This window comes from Nelusetta ayraudi, unplaced genomic scaffold, assembly GCF_046127955.1.
Source record: "Nelusetta ayraudi isolate G7.1 ecotype Tasmania unplaced genomic scaffold, CSIRO-AGI_Nayr_v1 ptg000018l, whole genome shotgun sequence".
In the NCBI taxonomy this organism is placed as follows: Eukaryota; Metazoa; Chordata; class Actinopteri; order Tetraodontiformes; family Monacanthidae; genus Nelusetta; species Nelusetta ayraudi.
In genome coordinates this window covers 3,395,001-3,410,815 of record NW_027466068.1, presented here as the reverse complement: position 1 = coordinate 3,410,815, position 15,815 = coordinate 3,395,001, and the positions used below count along the sequence as shown (strand labels likewise).

Genomic DNA, 15,815 nt, shown 5'->3' with positions numbered 1-15,815 from the left:
GAAAATGCTTGTACAGGGTTTTTGGCTGCAGTAGTGGCCACTGGGGGGGGAAATCGCCACGGTCACATCAACACTCATACAGACTTCTTATTGTGAGGAGGTGATGCGGGTGAATTGTCCCTGTTCATGCACAGCGACTGGAGTCATGTCCTTGTGGCTTGTGTGTTTGTCCGTGGTGTATGTTTTTGTGTTGTGTTTTCATTGAGGTCTTGTCTGCCTAATACTGAAGTTTCAGGTGTGTGTGTGTGTGTGTGTGTGTAGGTTGGAGGGGGTGGTGGTGGGGTGGGGAGGGGGGGGGGGGGGCGTGTGTGTGTGCAAAGATGCTGTGTTAGCTCCATCCCAGGCTGACGTATGTATAACCTCCAGCCCAGGTGCTCACACAGCAGGATGTATATGTGTGTGTGTGTGTGTGTGTGTGTGTGTTCTATTCTCCCTCAATCCCTCATTTGAAAGTGTTTGCTAACGTCCCATCACTGCTGTTTTGCCCCCTCCAGCCAGAGAACCTGCTCCTTGCCAGCAAGTGTAAGAATGCGGCGGTGAAGCTGGCTGACTTTGGCCTGGCCATCGAGGTGCAGGGTGACCAGCAAGCCTGGTTCGGTACGTATCTTCCCGCAGCAGCGGCGCTTGATTCTGCTTAAAAAAAAAAGGCAACAACGATAAAAGATGGCCCAGGAAAACAAGATAGCATTTAGCCCTCTCGAACACGTTTGCTACGAGGTGCTGTGAGGGAATTTTGGCAGTTTTGCAATGAACACACTGCGATGAACTGGCGACTTGTCCAGGGTGTCACCCTGCCTTCGCCCTATGACAGCTGGGATAGGCTCCAGCAGACCCCCGTGACCCTGAGCTCGGGACTAAGCGGGTATGGAAAATGAATGAATGAATGCAATGAACACACCGTATTTTTTCCACGCGTCCGTTTGAGAGTTTGTGTCAAAATATATTCAGTGCAGTTTTTCACACTACTTCCAAATGCCCCCTTCTCTGCCTTATTTCTGCTTGGAAGTTTTCGTATATAAGCTACACTGTTTTTCTTATGTTTGCAGTCTAATATCAGTTTGTCTCTATCAACCATCCAGGCTGTGCAGTGTGATATGAGGCTTTATCTGAGTCATGTGACCTGCAAATGCAGAAAATGTGCACCTATTGCAAACTTAAAAAAAAAAACCTGAATACCACCAACATGTTCACCTCTATTGTGATGCCAGGTCTGTCTATTTCTACATCAGCGAACAGTAGATGTTTGTTTAGATGTTTACGTTTTGCGCGTTTAAGGTTAATGAGAATGCGACCACTGAGTGGTCCGTGCACTTTGTGGCATCAGATGGGGCTGATTTCCAGAACATCACGGTTTTGGAAGGGCTTCTCTTTGGAAAGTGGAACAAGTGGAACCAGCAGGTCGTCGACAGACTCGAGATGAGAAGTTTGAAACTTGCCATGATGTGGGACCTTCCATGTGTTTCATGTGTAAAAGCCTAAAATGCCTCAATGATTTAATGTCAGATGAAATAAGGGGCTGTCAAATAAACTCCCACTTTTGGTCATAGAACATACAGAACTATATGTCCCTGCTGGTGCTGGTTGCCCTGTGTCCTCCTGCTGCCAGTTATTTTTGTATTCCTTTTTTTATTTCTCATTGAAAGACTTCATGTTAATGTTTGCATCTCCTCACTTACTGTTGCTGATTAATCAACACATATTACTCCAGTTCTCGAACAATTTCCCTGCGCAAAACCTCAAAGAGAGCTGTTCGGACGGAGCGACAGGCAATGAAAAATACTTTGTGGTTTGGCAGCTGGTGGCCGCAGTTCAGCAAAACAGTGTCGGGAGAAATTTAAAGAAATGCAGAGCGACTGCAGAGCGACTACCAAAGCATCAAGGACCACAACAACAACAACCGCGCCAAAGCGAGCCAGTGGAAACATTCCCTTTGTTACAATTAAGGGATAACCTGGCAAACAAGTTTTTTCTTTCTTTTTTTTTTAAGAGCTTGGCTTCACATCCTAGCGATCTGTCTTTGACAGCTCTGCACGGAGGCGTCGGTGTTAGCAGATGGGAGAGTGTCTTACATTCTGTACCTGCTGCTGTGGAGTTGGGGAGATAAAAATATATGAAAATGATAGATATATGACATATATGAGTATATGAATATGTGGGTATGTGTGTGGCTGCAGGCTTTGCTGGCACACCGGGGTACCTGTCTCCAGAGGTCCTGAGGAAGGAGGCATATGGCAAACCGGTGGACATCTGGGCCTGTGGTGAGCTTTTCAAAGGGGGATGGATTGAAACACACACACACACACACACACACACACACACACACACACACACACACACACACACACACACACAGACAGACAGACAAGACAGAGGGAAAAGAAAGTGCACATGTTGCTAGAAAATCTGCTTGCCTGTGTTTGTTTGTTGTTCATTTGTGTGTGTGTGTGTGTGTGTGTGTGTGTGTGTGTGTGTGTGTGTGTGTGTGTGTGTGTGTGTGTGTGTGTGTGTGTGTGTGTGTGTGTCTCAGGGGTGATCCTCTACATCCTGCTGGTGGGTTACCCTCCTTTCTGGGATGAGGACCAGCACAAGCTGTACCAGCAGATCAAGGCCGGAGCTTATGATGTGAGCTTTCCTCGAACCTATCGCCCCCCCCCCCCCCCTACCCCCCACACACCCCTGTTCCCGCCCCCCTCTGTTAACCTCCACACAATCACATTGTGCGAAATGACAAAGAAAGAAAGCTGCACGCCATTTGTCAAAAGCACAAGCAAATTGATTCAGGAATATGATTTTTTTTTGGCTGACATTTGATGCAGCAGAGCCACATCAACTTTTCTCGTGATGATGCACCTTCATTGGAATTTATTTATTTATTTATTTATTTATTTATTTATTACTGGACTGTGCATATTACTGAAGAGTACATACAAGATGTGGTGTCGTGGAATTAGTTAGGATGCTAAATATAATCCGTAGTCCCCACATCAAAAAGTGAAACAGTTAGTCAGTCAGCCAGTCAGTGAATTAGTCAGTGAACAGTCAGCCAGTCATTGAGCCAGTCAGTCAGTGAACAGTCAGCCAGTCATTGAGCCAGTCAGTGAATCAGTCAGACAGTCATTGAGCCAGTCAGTCAGTGAACAGTCAGTGAATCAGTCAGTCAGTAAAATTAGCCAGTCAGTCAGTGAACCATCAATCAGTAAGCCAGTCATTGAGTCAGTCATCAGTCAGCCAGACAGTCAGTCAGTCAGTGAATCAGTCAGACAGTCAGTTAGTCAACCAGCCAGACAGTCAGTGAATCAGTCAGCCAGTCAGTCAGCCAGTCAGTCAGTGACTGTTTCTCCTCAGTTTCCCTCTCCAGAGTGGGACACAGTGACTCCAGAAGCCAAGAACCTTATCAACCAGATGTTGACCATCAATCCAGCCAAGAGGATCACTGCCCAGGAGGCCCTCAAACACCCCTGGGTCTGTGTAAGTGTCCCTGTGCTGATGCTGCTGCTGGAGACAAACACTGGGCCGTCCTGCTCGTGTTGCCGGTTGACCACCTCTTCTCCTGTGTCCTTCCAGCAACGCTCCACCGTGGCCTCCATGATGCACCGGCAGGAGACGGTCGAGTGTCTCAAGAAGTTCAACGCCCGCAGGAAACTCAAGGTGCGTTCAAGGTTATCTATTTATTTTTTTTGTAGCTGTAGTGGTAGTCTAAGGTTGTGTCCCAAATCACCCACTGGCTCCCTCTACAGGCAGTTCTATGTTGCCACCATATCGTGACTCATTGGCCAAATTAAAGTTTTTTTTAATGGTCTCTCTTGGCGCAGTGAATGACGTCATCATTATTAAAACGTTCCATCGGCAGGTGGCAATAAATGATTTAATAATTAGATGTATAAATCATTTTACACATATATTTGCATTTTGGTGACAAGTACATATTATACTAAACATCTTCCCCCATTGAAGAAAAATAGCACTGGCCTTTTCTATCAAACACACCAAAGTACGACACAAAATGAATTAAATATGAATCAGAACGTTTGGAAAAAAAAATCGGACGCAAAGTGACGACGTTCACAAAAGAACCAGAGTCACTTTGAACGATTCATCTTTCAACTTCCACAGCAGACGGCACCTTATGAACCAACTTTGTGCTGTTTAGTTTTGCTTTTCGGTTTTTTGGGTGTTTCATGTGACTAAAAACTGAACCATTCTTAATTTTTATTTATTTATTTATTTTTTCCTCATCAGGGCGCCATCCTGACAACCATGCTGGTTTCTCGAAATTTCTCTGGTAAGTTTAGTTTTTTTCATGTGTCTTTCATGAAGCTTCCGTTCACATCAGCTGGTTTCTATTGTCCAGATCAGCTCTGAGGAACATGTCCCCAGTCTCCCCTCACAGAGAGTCAGTCTTTCATGTTTGATTATCATTATCATTATTATTATTATTATTATTATTATTATTATTATTATGTGACAGACTGGGACCATGCGCTGCCTCTAGAAAATATTCACATACATGTTTGTATTCTTACGTGAAAATGTTCCATAATTTACTGACTTGTGTCAGTAATTATTAATTATTAATTATTAATTATTAATTATTATATATTAACTCATTTCAACAGTCGTGCAAATGGCCGACGGAAAGCGTTCAGATTCAGTTTAGTCGTCAGTGCCGCCTCCTCCTCCTTCTCCTCCTCTGCTGCTGCTGCTGCTGTCAGTTTTCAATGTGCCCAAAAGTTTTTGGACTTGACCTGATTGAAACTCCTTAACGTCAGTGGTGAGAGAAGATGGAGCGAAAGCTTTGGAAATGTCAATAAACTCACTGAGTTGTTTTTTTTTTTCTTCAAAATTTTGTTCTTGTCATAGTGTCATAGTCATTAGTGTTCATGTACATTAGTTTATTCGCTGCCAGTCAGCTGATTTTAAAGTCCATTTTTTTTCTTATCAAAATGCAGATTTCTGCCTTTTCTCAGTTTTCTAATTAAATTCAATAGTTTCACTTTATGGTGAATCTACAGCTGTGGCAATGAATAAATGAAAATGAATTAATTCCTATGATTATACTGTACTATACTATAGTGTACTACTATGGTACTATGATCATTTGTGCCACTCGAAGTGGTGGTGGGTTGACACGATTGATCCCTGATTGAGCGTTTTGAATGAAAGTAAGCGGTTTGGAACGCACCCCGAGAGGTTTGGTGTGTTCCTGATGTCACTGTAGCAGATGAACAACATGAACAACAACAACCCTAACCCTAACCCTCCACTAACACCTGCACTAGACCCCCGCCCCCCCCGCTTCTTCTCCTCTCCCCCTGATCGCCCCCCAACCCCTTCCTATTATATCTGACTCGCTGCCCCCTCTCACTTCCCTTTTCCTTTTTTTTTCCCCTTTAATTTCTCACCTCTTCTTCCAAACGCCCCCCCCCCCCACACTGTTTTTGTTCTGCCCGTTCTATCCCGCCGTCCTCCCCGCCACCCCCCCTCCCCTGCCGGGTAACTCTCTCTCTCTCCCTGTGTGTGGCTGTGGGACTGTACCAGTGGGCAGCAGGCAGACCACGGCTCCGGCCGCTGGCGCCACCACCGCCGGCCTGGTGGAACAAGGTAGCGCGGCGGTCCCTCACCCTCCCCTCCCCTCATCTGGTGGACCCCTCCGCACCCCCACAACCCCCCCTCCCCATCTCAGCATGTGACGACCAACCGCGTCTCCAGATCCTCCTCTGATCTCATTGTCAGGAGCTTCACTTTTTCTAAATCGAAAGTGTTGTTTTGTTTTTGTAATGGCAAGAAAGGATAAAGTATATCTTTGAAGATATGCTTCATTTTATGAATGTAAGCGGCGGCATTTTTACTGAAGTAAAGTGTTTTTACTTCAATAAAAAAGTTTTTTTTAAAAAATCAACCTCCAGATGCTAAAATGAAAAGCCCATAAAGACGTTGATCATTCTTTGCTGGGGAATCTTTATTGTTAAGCTTGACTTTTTGGACGGCGGTGGACGCTCCGCTCCTCCTCCTCCTCCTCCTCCTCCTCCTCCTCCTCCTCATTATCACAACTCGTTCCTCTCATCCTTCCAAGTGCAGCATGGCCTGAACCGAAATGAAACTCTGTCTCCCACTTCCTGTGTCTTACAGTACAACTTCCATCCCTTCACTTCAACCAATCACTTTCCTGCATTCTGTCCTTGTTGATCTCTTTGTCATTTTGGCCTTTGACATTTTTTCTCCATTTTCACGCCACACATCCTCCCTCTTCCTGCCCCCCCCCCCCCTTCCCTTGCACCCCTTCCTCCTCCTCCTCCTCCCCTTCCTCTTACTCCTCCTCTCTGTCTGACCCTGAAAAGTTTTCCGTCACTTTAAGGATGGAGAGCTGCTGAATGCTGAAAGCTGCATGGGACACTGGACTGGTGCATGCACTGCAGCATGGGGGGAGTGGGTTGGGGTGGGGGGGTTCTTTTGGTGGTGCATGGTGCAACACTGTGGCAGCTACGAGGCTGGGCCGGGCTTCTATCGAGCTGTTGGCTCGCCCGTCCCTGCTGGCCCCTGCCAGTGGTGCATCCTGCCTGTCGTTAGCCGTGAGCTGCAAGCTGTCTGTGTCCGATGTTTCTTAATCTCTTCTTCTTCCTCCTCATCCTCCTCCTATTCCCTCTCTCTCCTCCTCCTCCTCTCTCTTCCCTCTATTTCCCTATTTCCTCTCTCCTCTTCTTGCTTCATGTGTAATTTGTGGTAAGGTAAGAAGCCTCCCCTTGCTTTCCCACCTTCAATGTTTCGGTCATAATAATAACAATAATAACAACAATAATAACGACGATGACAAATGATAATAATAATAATAATAATAAGAATTTCATTTTCAACGCACTTTACATTTTTGCAGGTCTGGAAGTGCTACAGAGTTTAAAAACAGACAAAAGCATAAATTCAACAAACCCATCATAAACTGAGAGGGAGTATTAAAAACTCTATGAAATCAGGGAAAACTGAGAAAAGATCCAATAAAACCTTTTTAAAAGTATCATTCCAGGAGCCCCCCTCCCCTCCCCCCCCTCACACACACACACACACACACAAAAGGAGGTCCGCTGTTCCTTGTTCTTTGGTCAGAAGATCCAGTTCCCCTTTCGGACTGTAATATTCTGCATTCATCCTCTTTTCTTGGTGCCCCTCCTCCCTCTATCACTCCATCTCTTCCTCCACTCTGCCAGAGAACGAAGGCATCCGACCCCAACTCCAATTTCCTTTAAAAGTAAATAACGTAGCAGTAAAGTAGTATGATGGAGAGCTGCAGCAGTGTGTCAGACTGCATGGAGCCTCATTTGGTGTGAGCCCTCACTGTTGACATCTGACATCAGCAGCAGCAGCTTCTGAAGGATTAAAAAAGAGTCAGTCATTCCTCCAAAAAGTCGGTAAAGCTGTTAAAAGCTTTTCAGCTGAAATATTCTGAAGAAACTTTGTTGCATTTTCTCCACCTCTGACGTGTTGTCGTTTTTTTTCTTTGTGTGTGTCACTGCAGCAGCCAAGACTTTGCTCAACAAAAAGGTAGATGTGAAGGTAAGGTCCGCCTTTTCTCCTTCTCCTCCTCCACCTCCACCCCTTTCTTCTCATCCTCCTGCTCCTTCCTGCTACTGTCTCTCTGCCTTGTTATTAATATTGCATCTGCTCCTGTGTGTCGGCGTGTTCATCACACCATTGTGTTGTGTCAACATGCATAGGATTTGCGTCCGCCGACTTTGATGGACTGACAGCCAGTCGCTGACTCGGCTGCAGTTTAAATATTTCCGCATGTGAATGAGATCCTGATCTCATTCAGGGGCCACCATGCCAAGAGGTCAAACACCAGTAAAATAAAGTTCCAGTCACTCAATAAAACTACAATCACATTATTAAGATGTTAAAAATCAACAATTTGTCATCGTAAGAGCACCAACATGAAGACAATAATGGTTAAAAACAAAAAAAGTAAAGATTTGCACTGCCTAGTGAGTAAAATGGAACAAAAAGCATTATAAGAGACCAAATCGTCCATTATCAAATCCGACTGTGTTGTCTTCCAAGCGGTGGGGGAACAAAACAACAGCAAAAAGCTGTCCTCTCCCAGAAGTCTGTCCAGGACTCTATGGTCAGTCTGGTGATGGCTATTGCAGGAGCCTAAGATCACAGGTGCTCCTGGATTTGTGCAGCAGTGAGCAGAGGTTAGGATGGCAATAATCCATTGAGTCACTTATTGATCAGCAGCGTCTGATGGCTGAACCTCCGGCAGCTCAAAGAGCCACAATCACGCGTTCCCTTCTTCCCTCTCGTCCACTTTAACCTCTTCATTTTTTAACTCCTCGCTCATTCATTGCTAGCTCCCACTGTTAGCCGCCAGCATCTCCGTGAGGGGCAGTAAGTAAGGCTCCACCTGATTGGCCAGAGGCATCAGACACCTCACAGTCTTTCTTAACGCTTGCGGCATCAAAAAAAAAAGTTTCCAGAACATTGTGCCATGAGAGACACCCGGTGCCATCCTCCCTCCTCTCTCCCCACTGCACTCACTCTACACGCACACTGCCCTTCATCATCGGCTTTTAATGATGACCTCTCTCGGCGTCACGGTGTGCACGTACTCCATCACAGTAATGGCAGCTATACGCTAGCTGTTCTCAGATGTGAGCCAGATCTTTGAATGAACACATGTTGGACGCGTGTGTGTGTGTGTGTGTGTGTGTGTGTGTGTGTGTGTGTGTGTGTGTGTGTGTGTGTGTGTGTGTGTGTGTGTGTGTGTGTGTGTGTGTGTGTGTGTGTGTGAGCTGCATGTGTGCATGGAAGTGTGAAATGGTGCTGAGAGCGTCTCCTCGAAGGCAATGTGACTCTGGCTCCAGGAATAGCTGCCAGTCTGGACCCTGGAAACTGGGATGACAGAAATAGTCGCTTCCTTCCACTGCTGGTTGCCTAGCAACAGGCTCCTCACGCTGCTTCCCCCAAACACTGATTCTAAAGACGTCTTCCTCCTTCGCTTCGCCGCCGCCCCCCCCCCGTGCAGTCCCCTGCAGCTCCTTAGTCCTCCCCTTCTTCCTCTACTTCCTCTTCCTCTTCCTGCCCCTCCACTCGCTTCCTCTACCTTGACTTCATCTCCCTCTCCCTCTACTTCTTCTTGCTCTTCCTCTTCCTGGAGGTCTATCGGTGCCCGACGTTTCTCCCTCATCCAGCCAATCAGGCCGCCTCCTGCTCTTCTGCTCTTCCTCTCTGGCCCTATCACTTCCTGCTCACTCTTGATGTGGAGGTTGAAAGAAGTCAGATTTGGATCTTTGCTCTGGGATCAGAGTGCTTCCTAACAGGAAGTGGCCTCAGTGCCACTCTGTCACCTTCATGTTCTGTCTGCCGAGCTGACTGAAGAACTTTTCCACCACTTTTCTTCTCCGTAATCTGCTTTCCTTTATTGAGCGCTTCCAAATATCTCCCCCCTCACATTCATTCACATCATTTCCTTCCTTCCTTCCTTCCTTCCTTCCTTCCTTCCTTCCTTCCTTCCTTCCTCGTCCTTTTGCGCTCACATTTGTAGCTCTCATGCCAGTGAGAAGGGATGTTTCTGCTTTTTCTTCTTCCTCTTCTTCTTCTTCTGCTCTGCCAGGAAGATTGCAAGTCATCCTTGTGCAGGATTAAATGTTGCTTTTTTGGAAAGAGGTTCTGACTTCTGCCACCACCACACTCACATTCTGTCTGGTTCCTTTATCGCCCCCCCGCCCCCACAAATCCCTCTTGTTCGACCTCTCCATCCATCCCTCCATCCATCCATTTGCCTGAGGACAGAAGCGCAAGTCCAGCTCTACTGTCCAGTATATGGTGAGCATGTTTATGTTGATGCTGTTGAACGCTCCCCTCTTTTCCCTCCATTCCATTGATCTGTTTCAAAGCAGCATTCAGGAAACAGTTCAGGCCATGAGGCACTTTTGCCCTTTAGCAACCGTACGAGGTAAGAAACACACAAAAAAAACCAACAGCTCCATAATCATTTATTGAAATTCCAATTCCATCCATCCGTCCGTCCATCCATCCATCCATCCGTCCGTCCGTCCATCCATTCAGTGTACGAAATACAATGGGTTCCGGGGGCGTCCGACCCCCCCCAATTAACCTATGACCCCCAATTCACACCAGAAGCGTAAGCAGAGTGTCTGCAGAGTGTTTGCGCCTCCGCAGCAGAACGCGGCCATTAAAGACAGTGTGCAGGTGCACACCAGGTGCAGAGCGCCCGCGTTTCAGAAGCGTAAAAATGCGACGCCCTGGTAACGAACGCCATTGTTTATTTCATTGATGCTTCATGCGTCCCTGCTGCATCAATCGCAGCAGGTGGGATCGTTCACACATGGAGTCAGTGATGTGAAAACACGGCAGATCCAGTTGACTTTCAAAATAATATTCAATGTGCTGGATTTTGTTTTTCTGTGTGCTGTAGTTTACTGTGAAACGTCAACGTGACGCATCGGCTTCAACGCTGTTGAGTTCGGCCGTCAAATAGCAGATTTACACTTTAAATCTGAAATTATGATTAACAAAATGCATGTATACTTTAAATACCTGCATTTTGTATGATACCAGCAGTTCGGTTTATTATTATTTATCTTTTTTACACACACCGACACTTCGAGACACTGTTGGGATGGGCAAAAGAGTTTCGTTGCACCGTTGTTTTCTTTAAATACATGCAAACTACCTGGTTTGTCATGCGATCTTGCAATCCTCACGTGAACCAATCGAGCCGCTGCGTGAGAGGCCCCACTCGGAAACGCACCCTGTGTGAGATGGTACGGAGCGTTCTCCACGCCTTCTACACAAACGCGCTGCAAACGCACTGCAAACGCACTGCAGACGCTTCTGGTGTGAATTTTCACCTGTCCATAAAGGTAAAAAAAAAAGTATATATTGTTGTGACTAATGGACACTAAAATGTCTTCAAGATCACCTTGTATAATATTAAATTTTTCTAAACATTATAAAATACTTTTTTGCCAATATTTGTATATTTCCATATTGGTCAAAATTCAGGACCCCCCTGAATATTGTTTTTGTGGTGTTTGCTGGAGATTCAGCTCTAATTTTCAATAAAATAAAAAATGGTTTCTGATAATAATAATAATAATAATAATAATAATAATAATAATAATAATAATAATGAAATAAATAAATGAAATAAAGTTTTTCACTAAGAGTCACCCTGATGCTCCACATTCGTCAGCCACGAGCTCCTCTGTGAAAAAAGAGCCTGTGTCAACTTTGTTAAATGCAATAAATAAACCTTGGCAAGACGCTGCTTCTTCAAAGACGTGGAAATAAAAACTATTTCTGTACAACCTGCAGCAACTTTGCCCCACTGAGGGGGTTGAAATTCATGTTTGACCTCTGGGTTTTTTTTTTTCCACCTTGAAGCAGCATCATTTTTTGTGTCATGCGCCACTTTCCCACCACTGCTCATCACTTGTGCACCTCCCCCCTCCTGTCTTCTCACTGTGCACTACTTTCTGTGGCCACCTGGCGAGCACTCCTGTGAATAATCCGGCCCCCTCCCACGAACACCCTCTTTCTGTCTTTGGAGAGAGAATCCTCCTCTCTTAGAAGGATTCTTACATCAACTTTTTGTTCAGGATGTCCAGATGTGTGAACTCTGCTCCTCTGAAACATCAGTCCCATCCACAAGTTTGTTTGTTTTTTTACTGAATCATTTGCTGCATGTCAGTCATCCAGGACCGTAGGACTGTCTAAATCCCTGTAGTGAATGGAAGTGGAAGTGTGTGTGTGTGTGTGTGTGTGTGTGTGTGTGTGTGTGTGTGTGTGTGTGTGTGTGTGTGTGTGTGTGTGTGTGTGTGTTTTTGCATGTGTGTGCAGTGCACTCTCCCTCACTCTCTCTCTCTCTCCTCTCTTCTCATTGGATGTCAGGCTCTCTCATCCCCTGGTCTCTGTGGTGTTAACCCTCTTCTTGTGTCTCCTCTCCTGCACAGCCGCAGACAAACAGCACCAAAAATAGCAGCCTAGTCAGCAGCCCTAAAGGAACCGTCCCTTCACCTGCTCTGGTATTTACCTCCTCAACCCCCCCGACCCCACCTTTACCCATGACCCCACTCCTTCTAGTGTGTTAGTGTGAGTGTGTGTTTAGCCCTCCCAACCAACCCTGCCCCCCTCCTTCTTCACCTCCACTTCTCCACCTCTTCTTCTTCTTCTTCTTCTTCTTCTACTTCTCATCATCATCATTCTTCTTCTTCACCCTTTTCGTCTTGGTGTTTTTGTTGTCCTCTTCTTCCGTCTGCCAACACAGATCGTAGTCAGAAAGCTGCCGTCTGATAGGTCAGCAGTCAGCCAGCAGGGAGCGTCAGTAACCCTCTCCTGCTGTTAATGTTGTGTGATATTCCCGCTCTGCTGCTGGAAACCGAAGTCAGAGCTGGACGGACAGCCAGCCGCTGCCTGCTGTGCTTGTCCAAACCATTTTCCACTTTTGTGTGTGCGTGCGTGTGGTTGCCACTGACGCAGGCTTAAATTAAAGGTTGCCTGCTGATTGGCCTCTGCCTCATTTTTTTCTCCCTCTTTTTTGTTAAGTTATTTTTAGTTATTATAAAGCGTTCCTTTGTGCTTTTTAAATTAGGGACTGAGCCCTACGAAACTCAGTCCCTTGAACGCTGTTTGCAGCTTTAATTCAATTTTAATATTACCTCATATCTGTGATTTAAGTATAGAATACAAGCAGTTGTTGTGAACATGGAGAAGAAAATACGAGAATGTGAGCTCTCTCTCCATAAACCACTTTCCTCAAGTCAAATGTGTGACAAGTGACCACGCCGTCACTCTTCGCTGATTGGTTGTCTGGTTCCGTTAGTTCAGGTGAGCCGCGTCTTTGATGGGTTCAGTCTCAACCTCACTCCCCTGTTGCACCGCAGGTTCACTGCCTCCTCTGCTGGTGGTGAGAGGGTGGCAGTGGAGTGGGCTGGATGGAGGTTGTCAAATGGGTCCTGAGTGCTGCTTCACTGGTTCACTGGTGTCTTCAGAGCTGGATGAACTGGAGACACAAAGCCTGGCTCAAAAAACACCTGCATGAGTTTGAGTCTGAAGAGATCGAGTTATTTATTGATTTATTGATTTATGGATTGATTTATCTCATCCAGCCACTCTCTCTCTCGGCATTGAAACTCTCATTTCATCTATAACATTAACATCAGTCTTTTTTTTCAAGGCACCGTTTGTCTTTTCTCAACAGCCCTTTTATGGCGCACTCTTCTTCCTTTTTTTCATTCACCAACTTTCTTTTTCCTTTCCTCTATTCTGCATCTCTCCTCTACTTCCCCGTCCTCTTCATCCTCCTCTTCCTCTCCCTCCTCATCCTCCCTCCTCCTCGTCATTCTCCTCCTCCATCACCTCTTCTTCCCCAGGAACCTCAGACAACTGTCATCCATAACCCACCGGACGGGGTGAAGGTATTACATCGTTCCCCGATTCTCACCTGTCTTCTGCTCATACTCTCCTCCGTCTCTCCTCTCCTCTCCTCCTCCATCATCCCAGTAGTTCTTCTTCATAAGTGTGTGCGACTACCCGGCCATCGTGGTCATGTGACTCTTTAACAGCTTCATGAACGGGAGCTGCATGTGAGGAGAGCTGAGCCGAGGAATGAGTTTCCCGTTGAAGTGTTAGTTTCCTTTTTCGTGCATAGGAAATGTGCATAGTTACAGCAGCATAGTGCAAAGAGAAGTATTAAAAAAAAAAAAGAAATAATATATATGTATGTGTATATATATGTATATATACATATACATAAATTACACAAATTATTTACATCTCTACAGTGCTTACACTTTATAAATAAGTGTTTTCTTGCACCTGTCGTGAAAATGTTGTGGCTTGTGTTTATACCCTTCGCTATTATTCTTCAATTGAGGGCATCTTGAGAGCAGATCAGTTGGGTGTCCTTCACTCTCTGACCCCCCCAGTGCTGCTAACACTGCATGACCCCCCTCCCTCACAGGCATGACCTGCCCCCCTTTCCCCTGGCCCACCCCCTGGTTCCAGCTGTGAAGAACAGGGCATTATTTTGCCATGCGGCCCTAAAAGGTTCTCCCCTTCACTTTGACCCCCGTGACCTCCACAGGTGGCGCCGTCATGAAGCGTCAATGCCTCAACGGTGCTGCTAAAATGGGGGATTTTTTTCCCCCTCATCTCCTGCATCTTGCCTTTGGTGAATTGGTTGCACCCAAGAATGGTGTTCACCCCTGCTGGTTGTGTGTTCCGATTGCTCGAAACAAGCACTACTGTGTGTTTTCATGGTAAAACAAAAAACAAAAAACAAAACATACATATATATATATATATATACATATATAAAAAACTGCATTTGCTGAAAATGTTGTTTGTCGTCTCCAAACCGTGTCTGACTCTCTGCTTCTGGTCTCTAGGAGTCATCGGACAGCAGCAACACCACAGTGGAGGATGAAGATGTGAAAGGTAAAATTAGGAAACATGATTTTAAAAAAAAAAGTTATTTAAAGTTTGGTTCGAAGTCGTCTTTGCTGCAGAGCGCTTGAAGACAGCAGCAGGGCGACTTTTAGCAAGACTGTGGCTGTTGCTATATGGGTGGAACAAAACTTCCTTTTGCTGGTTAGCACAAGAGTATCACATGAAGAAAAAGTGTATTTCAGTGTTTCTCAACTGGTGGGTCGCGGTACTATTTTGATTGGGTCATGGCTTCGTCGGCAGTTTCCCTGTTTTTAAAAGGGATTTTAACATGCATATATTTACAGACAAAATGCTTGTAATTTATGTTGAAGGACACACAATTCAATTCAATAATTTCAATCTTTTGTTGACTAAACATAATCGAAGGTGGGGTAGCATTTTTATTTTTGTGAAATGCATTTAGGTCGCAACTTCATGATAAGGAAAAAAAAGAGATGTGTGTCCTGAGACTCCACTGGTTGAGAACCACTGACGTATAGAAAAGAAGTAAATCAAAAACAAGTGTGAGGATTTCTCTCTTCAGTTCGGTCCCGTTCAGAGCTTCACAGCTCTGCTGCTCTGCTGCGGTGCCGTGATTTCCCCTCCTGGCTAACGGGCCCAGTGAGGTTTCTCTCTGCCTCTGCTGAAGCTCCCAGTGGACAGTTTAATGGATGGGCTGTGATGTCCTGGAAAGCCTGGATAGACTTTAGTTCAAGCGCCGCCTCTGGCTCTGCTTTGCATGAGCTTCTCCTCTAATGGTCATTGGTTTGTTGCTTTGATATCCTGTGTGTCCCTAATAAGTGCACACACACACACACACACACACACACACACACACACACACACACACACACACACACAGATTTGAAGATGCGGTCATTTGCGGTTGAAATTATGGGCTGATGTTTTATTTTATGATTGCGCCTGATTTGCTGCCTGAATTTTAGAGGCAAAGAAAGAAAGAAAGGGAGGGGGGGGGAAGAAAGAACTGCTGACACTATTCTGGTCCTTCTCATCAAACAGCTTTTTAGCTGTAGCTGGTCCAATACTGATCCCTGCTGGTGCCCAAGTTGTATTGCCTTCAATCTGAGTCAGCTGTGTGTGTTTGGGTGGCTCCTCTGCTCTTCCTGCAGCTGCTGCTTCTATCCAATAGATGTTTTCAGATTTATTTTGAAAGTCCGCTCAACTGAGCCATCTGGTGGTTCTCAAAGGACGGTATTTCTTTTTCTTTTTCTTTTTTTTTCTTAATTGATATTGGTCAGAATTCTATTGTTTTCAAACCCAAATGACAGTTTGGAAGTTGCGTGCGTGGCTGTGTGGCCTTCAAGGAGGCTCCACTAACTTTTCCTGACTTGTTCTGTTACTGGTGG

General features: G+C 45.6%; 1 protein-coding gene across 37 annotated transcripts in view; it reads left to right on the top strand.

Annotated features, from left to right (window-relative positions):
* The window catches only part of camk2b1 (calcium/calmodulin-dependent protein kinase (CaM kinase) II beta 1), a 52,232-nt gene that overhangs the window by 27,967 nt on the left and 8,450 nt on the right, over positions 1-15,815 (top strand). For 3 of the 37 annotated variants that reach the window (XM_076025833.1, XM_076025832.1, XM_076025850.1), the window contains exons 7-17: positions 495-597; positions 2,175-2,258; positions 2,528-2,622; positions 3,346-3,468; positions 3,565-3,648; positions 4,240-4,282; positions 7,508-7,545; positions 9,784-9,816; positions 11,970-12,041; positions 13,389-13,433; positions 14,406-14,454. In XM_076025833.1, the coding sequence (XP_075881948.1) occupies positions 495-597; positions 2,175-2,258; positions 2,528-2,622; positions 3,346-3,468; positions 3,565-3,648; positions 4,240-4,282; positions 7,508-7,545; positions 9,784-9,816; positions 11,970-12,041; positions 13,389-13,433; positions 14,406-14,454 (769 nt within the window). Of the gene's footprint in view, positions 1-494; positions 598-2,174; positions 2,259-2,527; positions 2,623-3,345; positions 3,469-3,564; positions 3,649-4,239; positions 4,283-5,538; positions 5,602-7,507; positions 7,546-9,783; positions 9,817-11,969; positions 12,042-13,388; positions 13,434-14,405; positions 14,455-15,815 lie in introns of all 37 variants that reach the window. The other 34 variants (XM_076025836.1, XM_076025854.1, XM_076025853.1 and 31 more) reach the window with 17 other exon arrangements.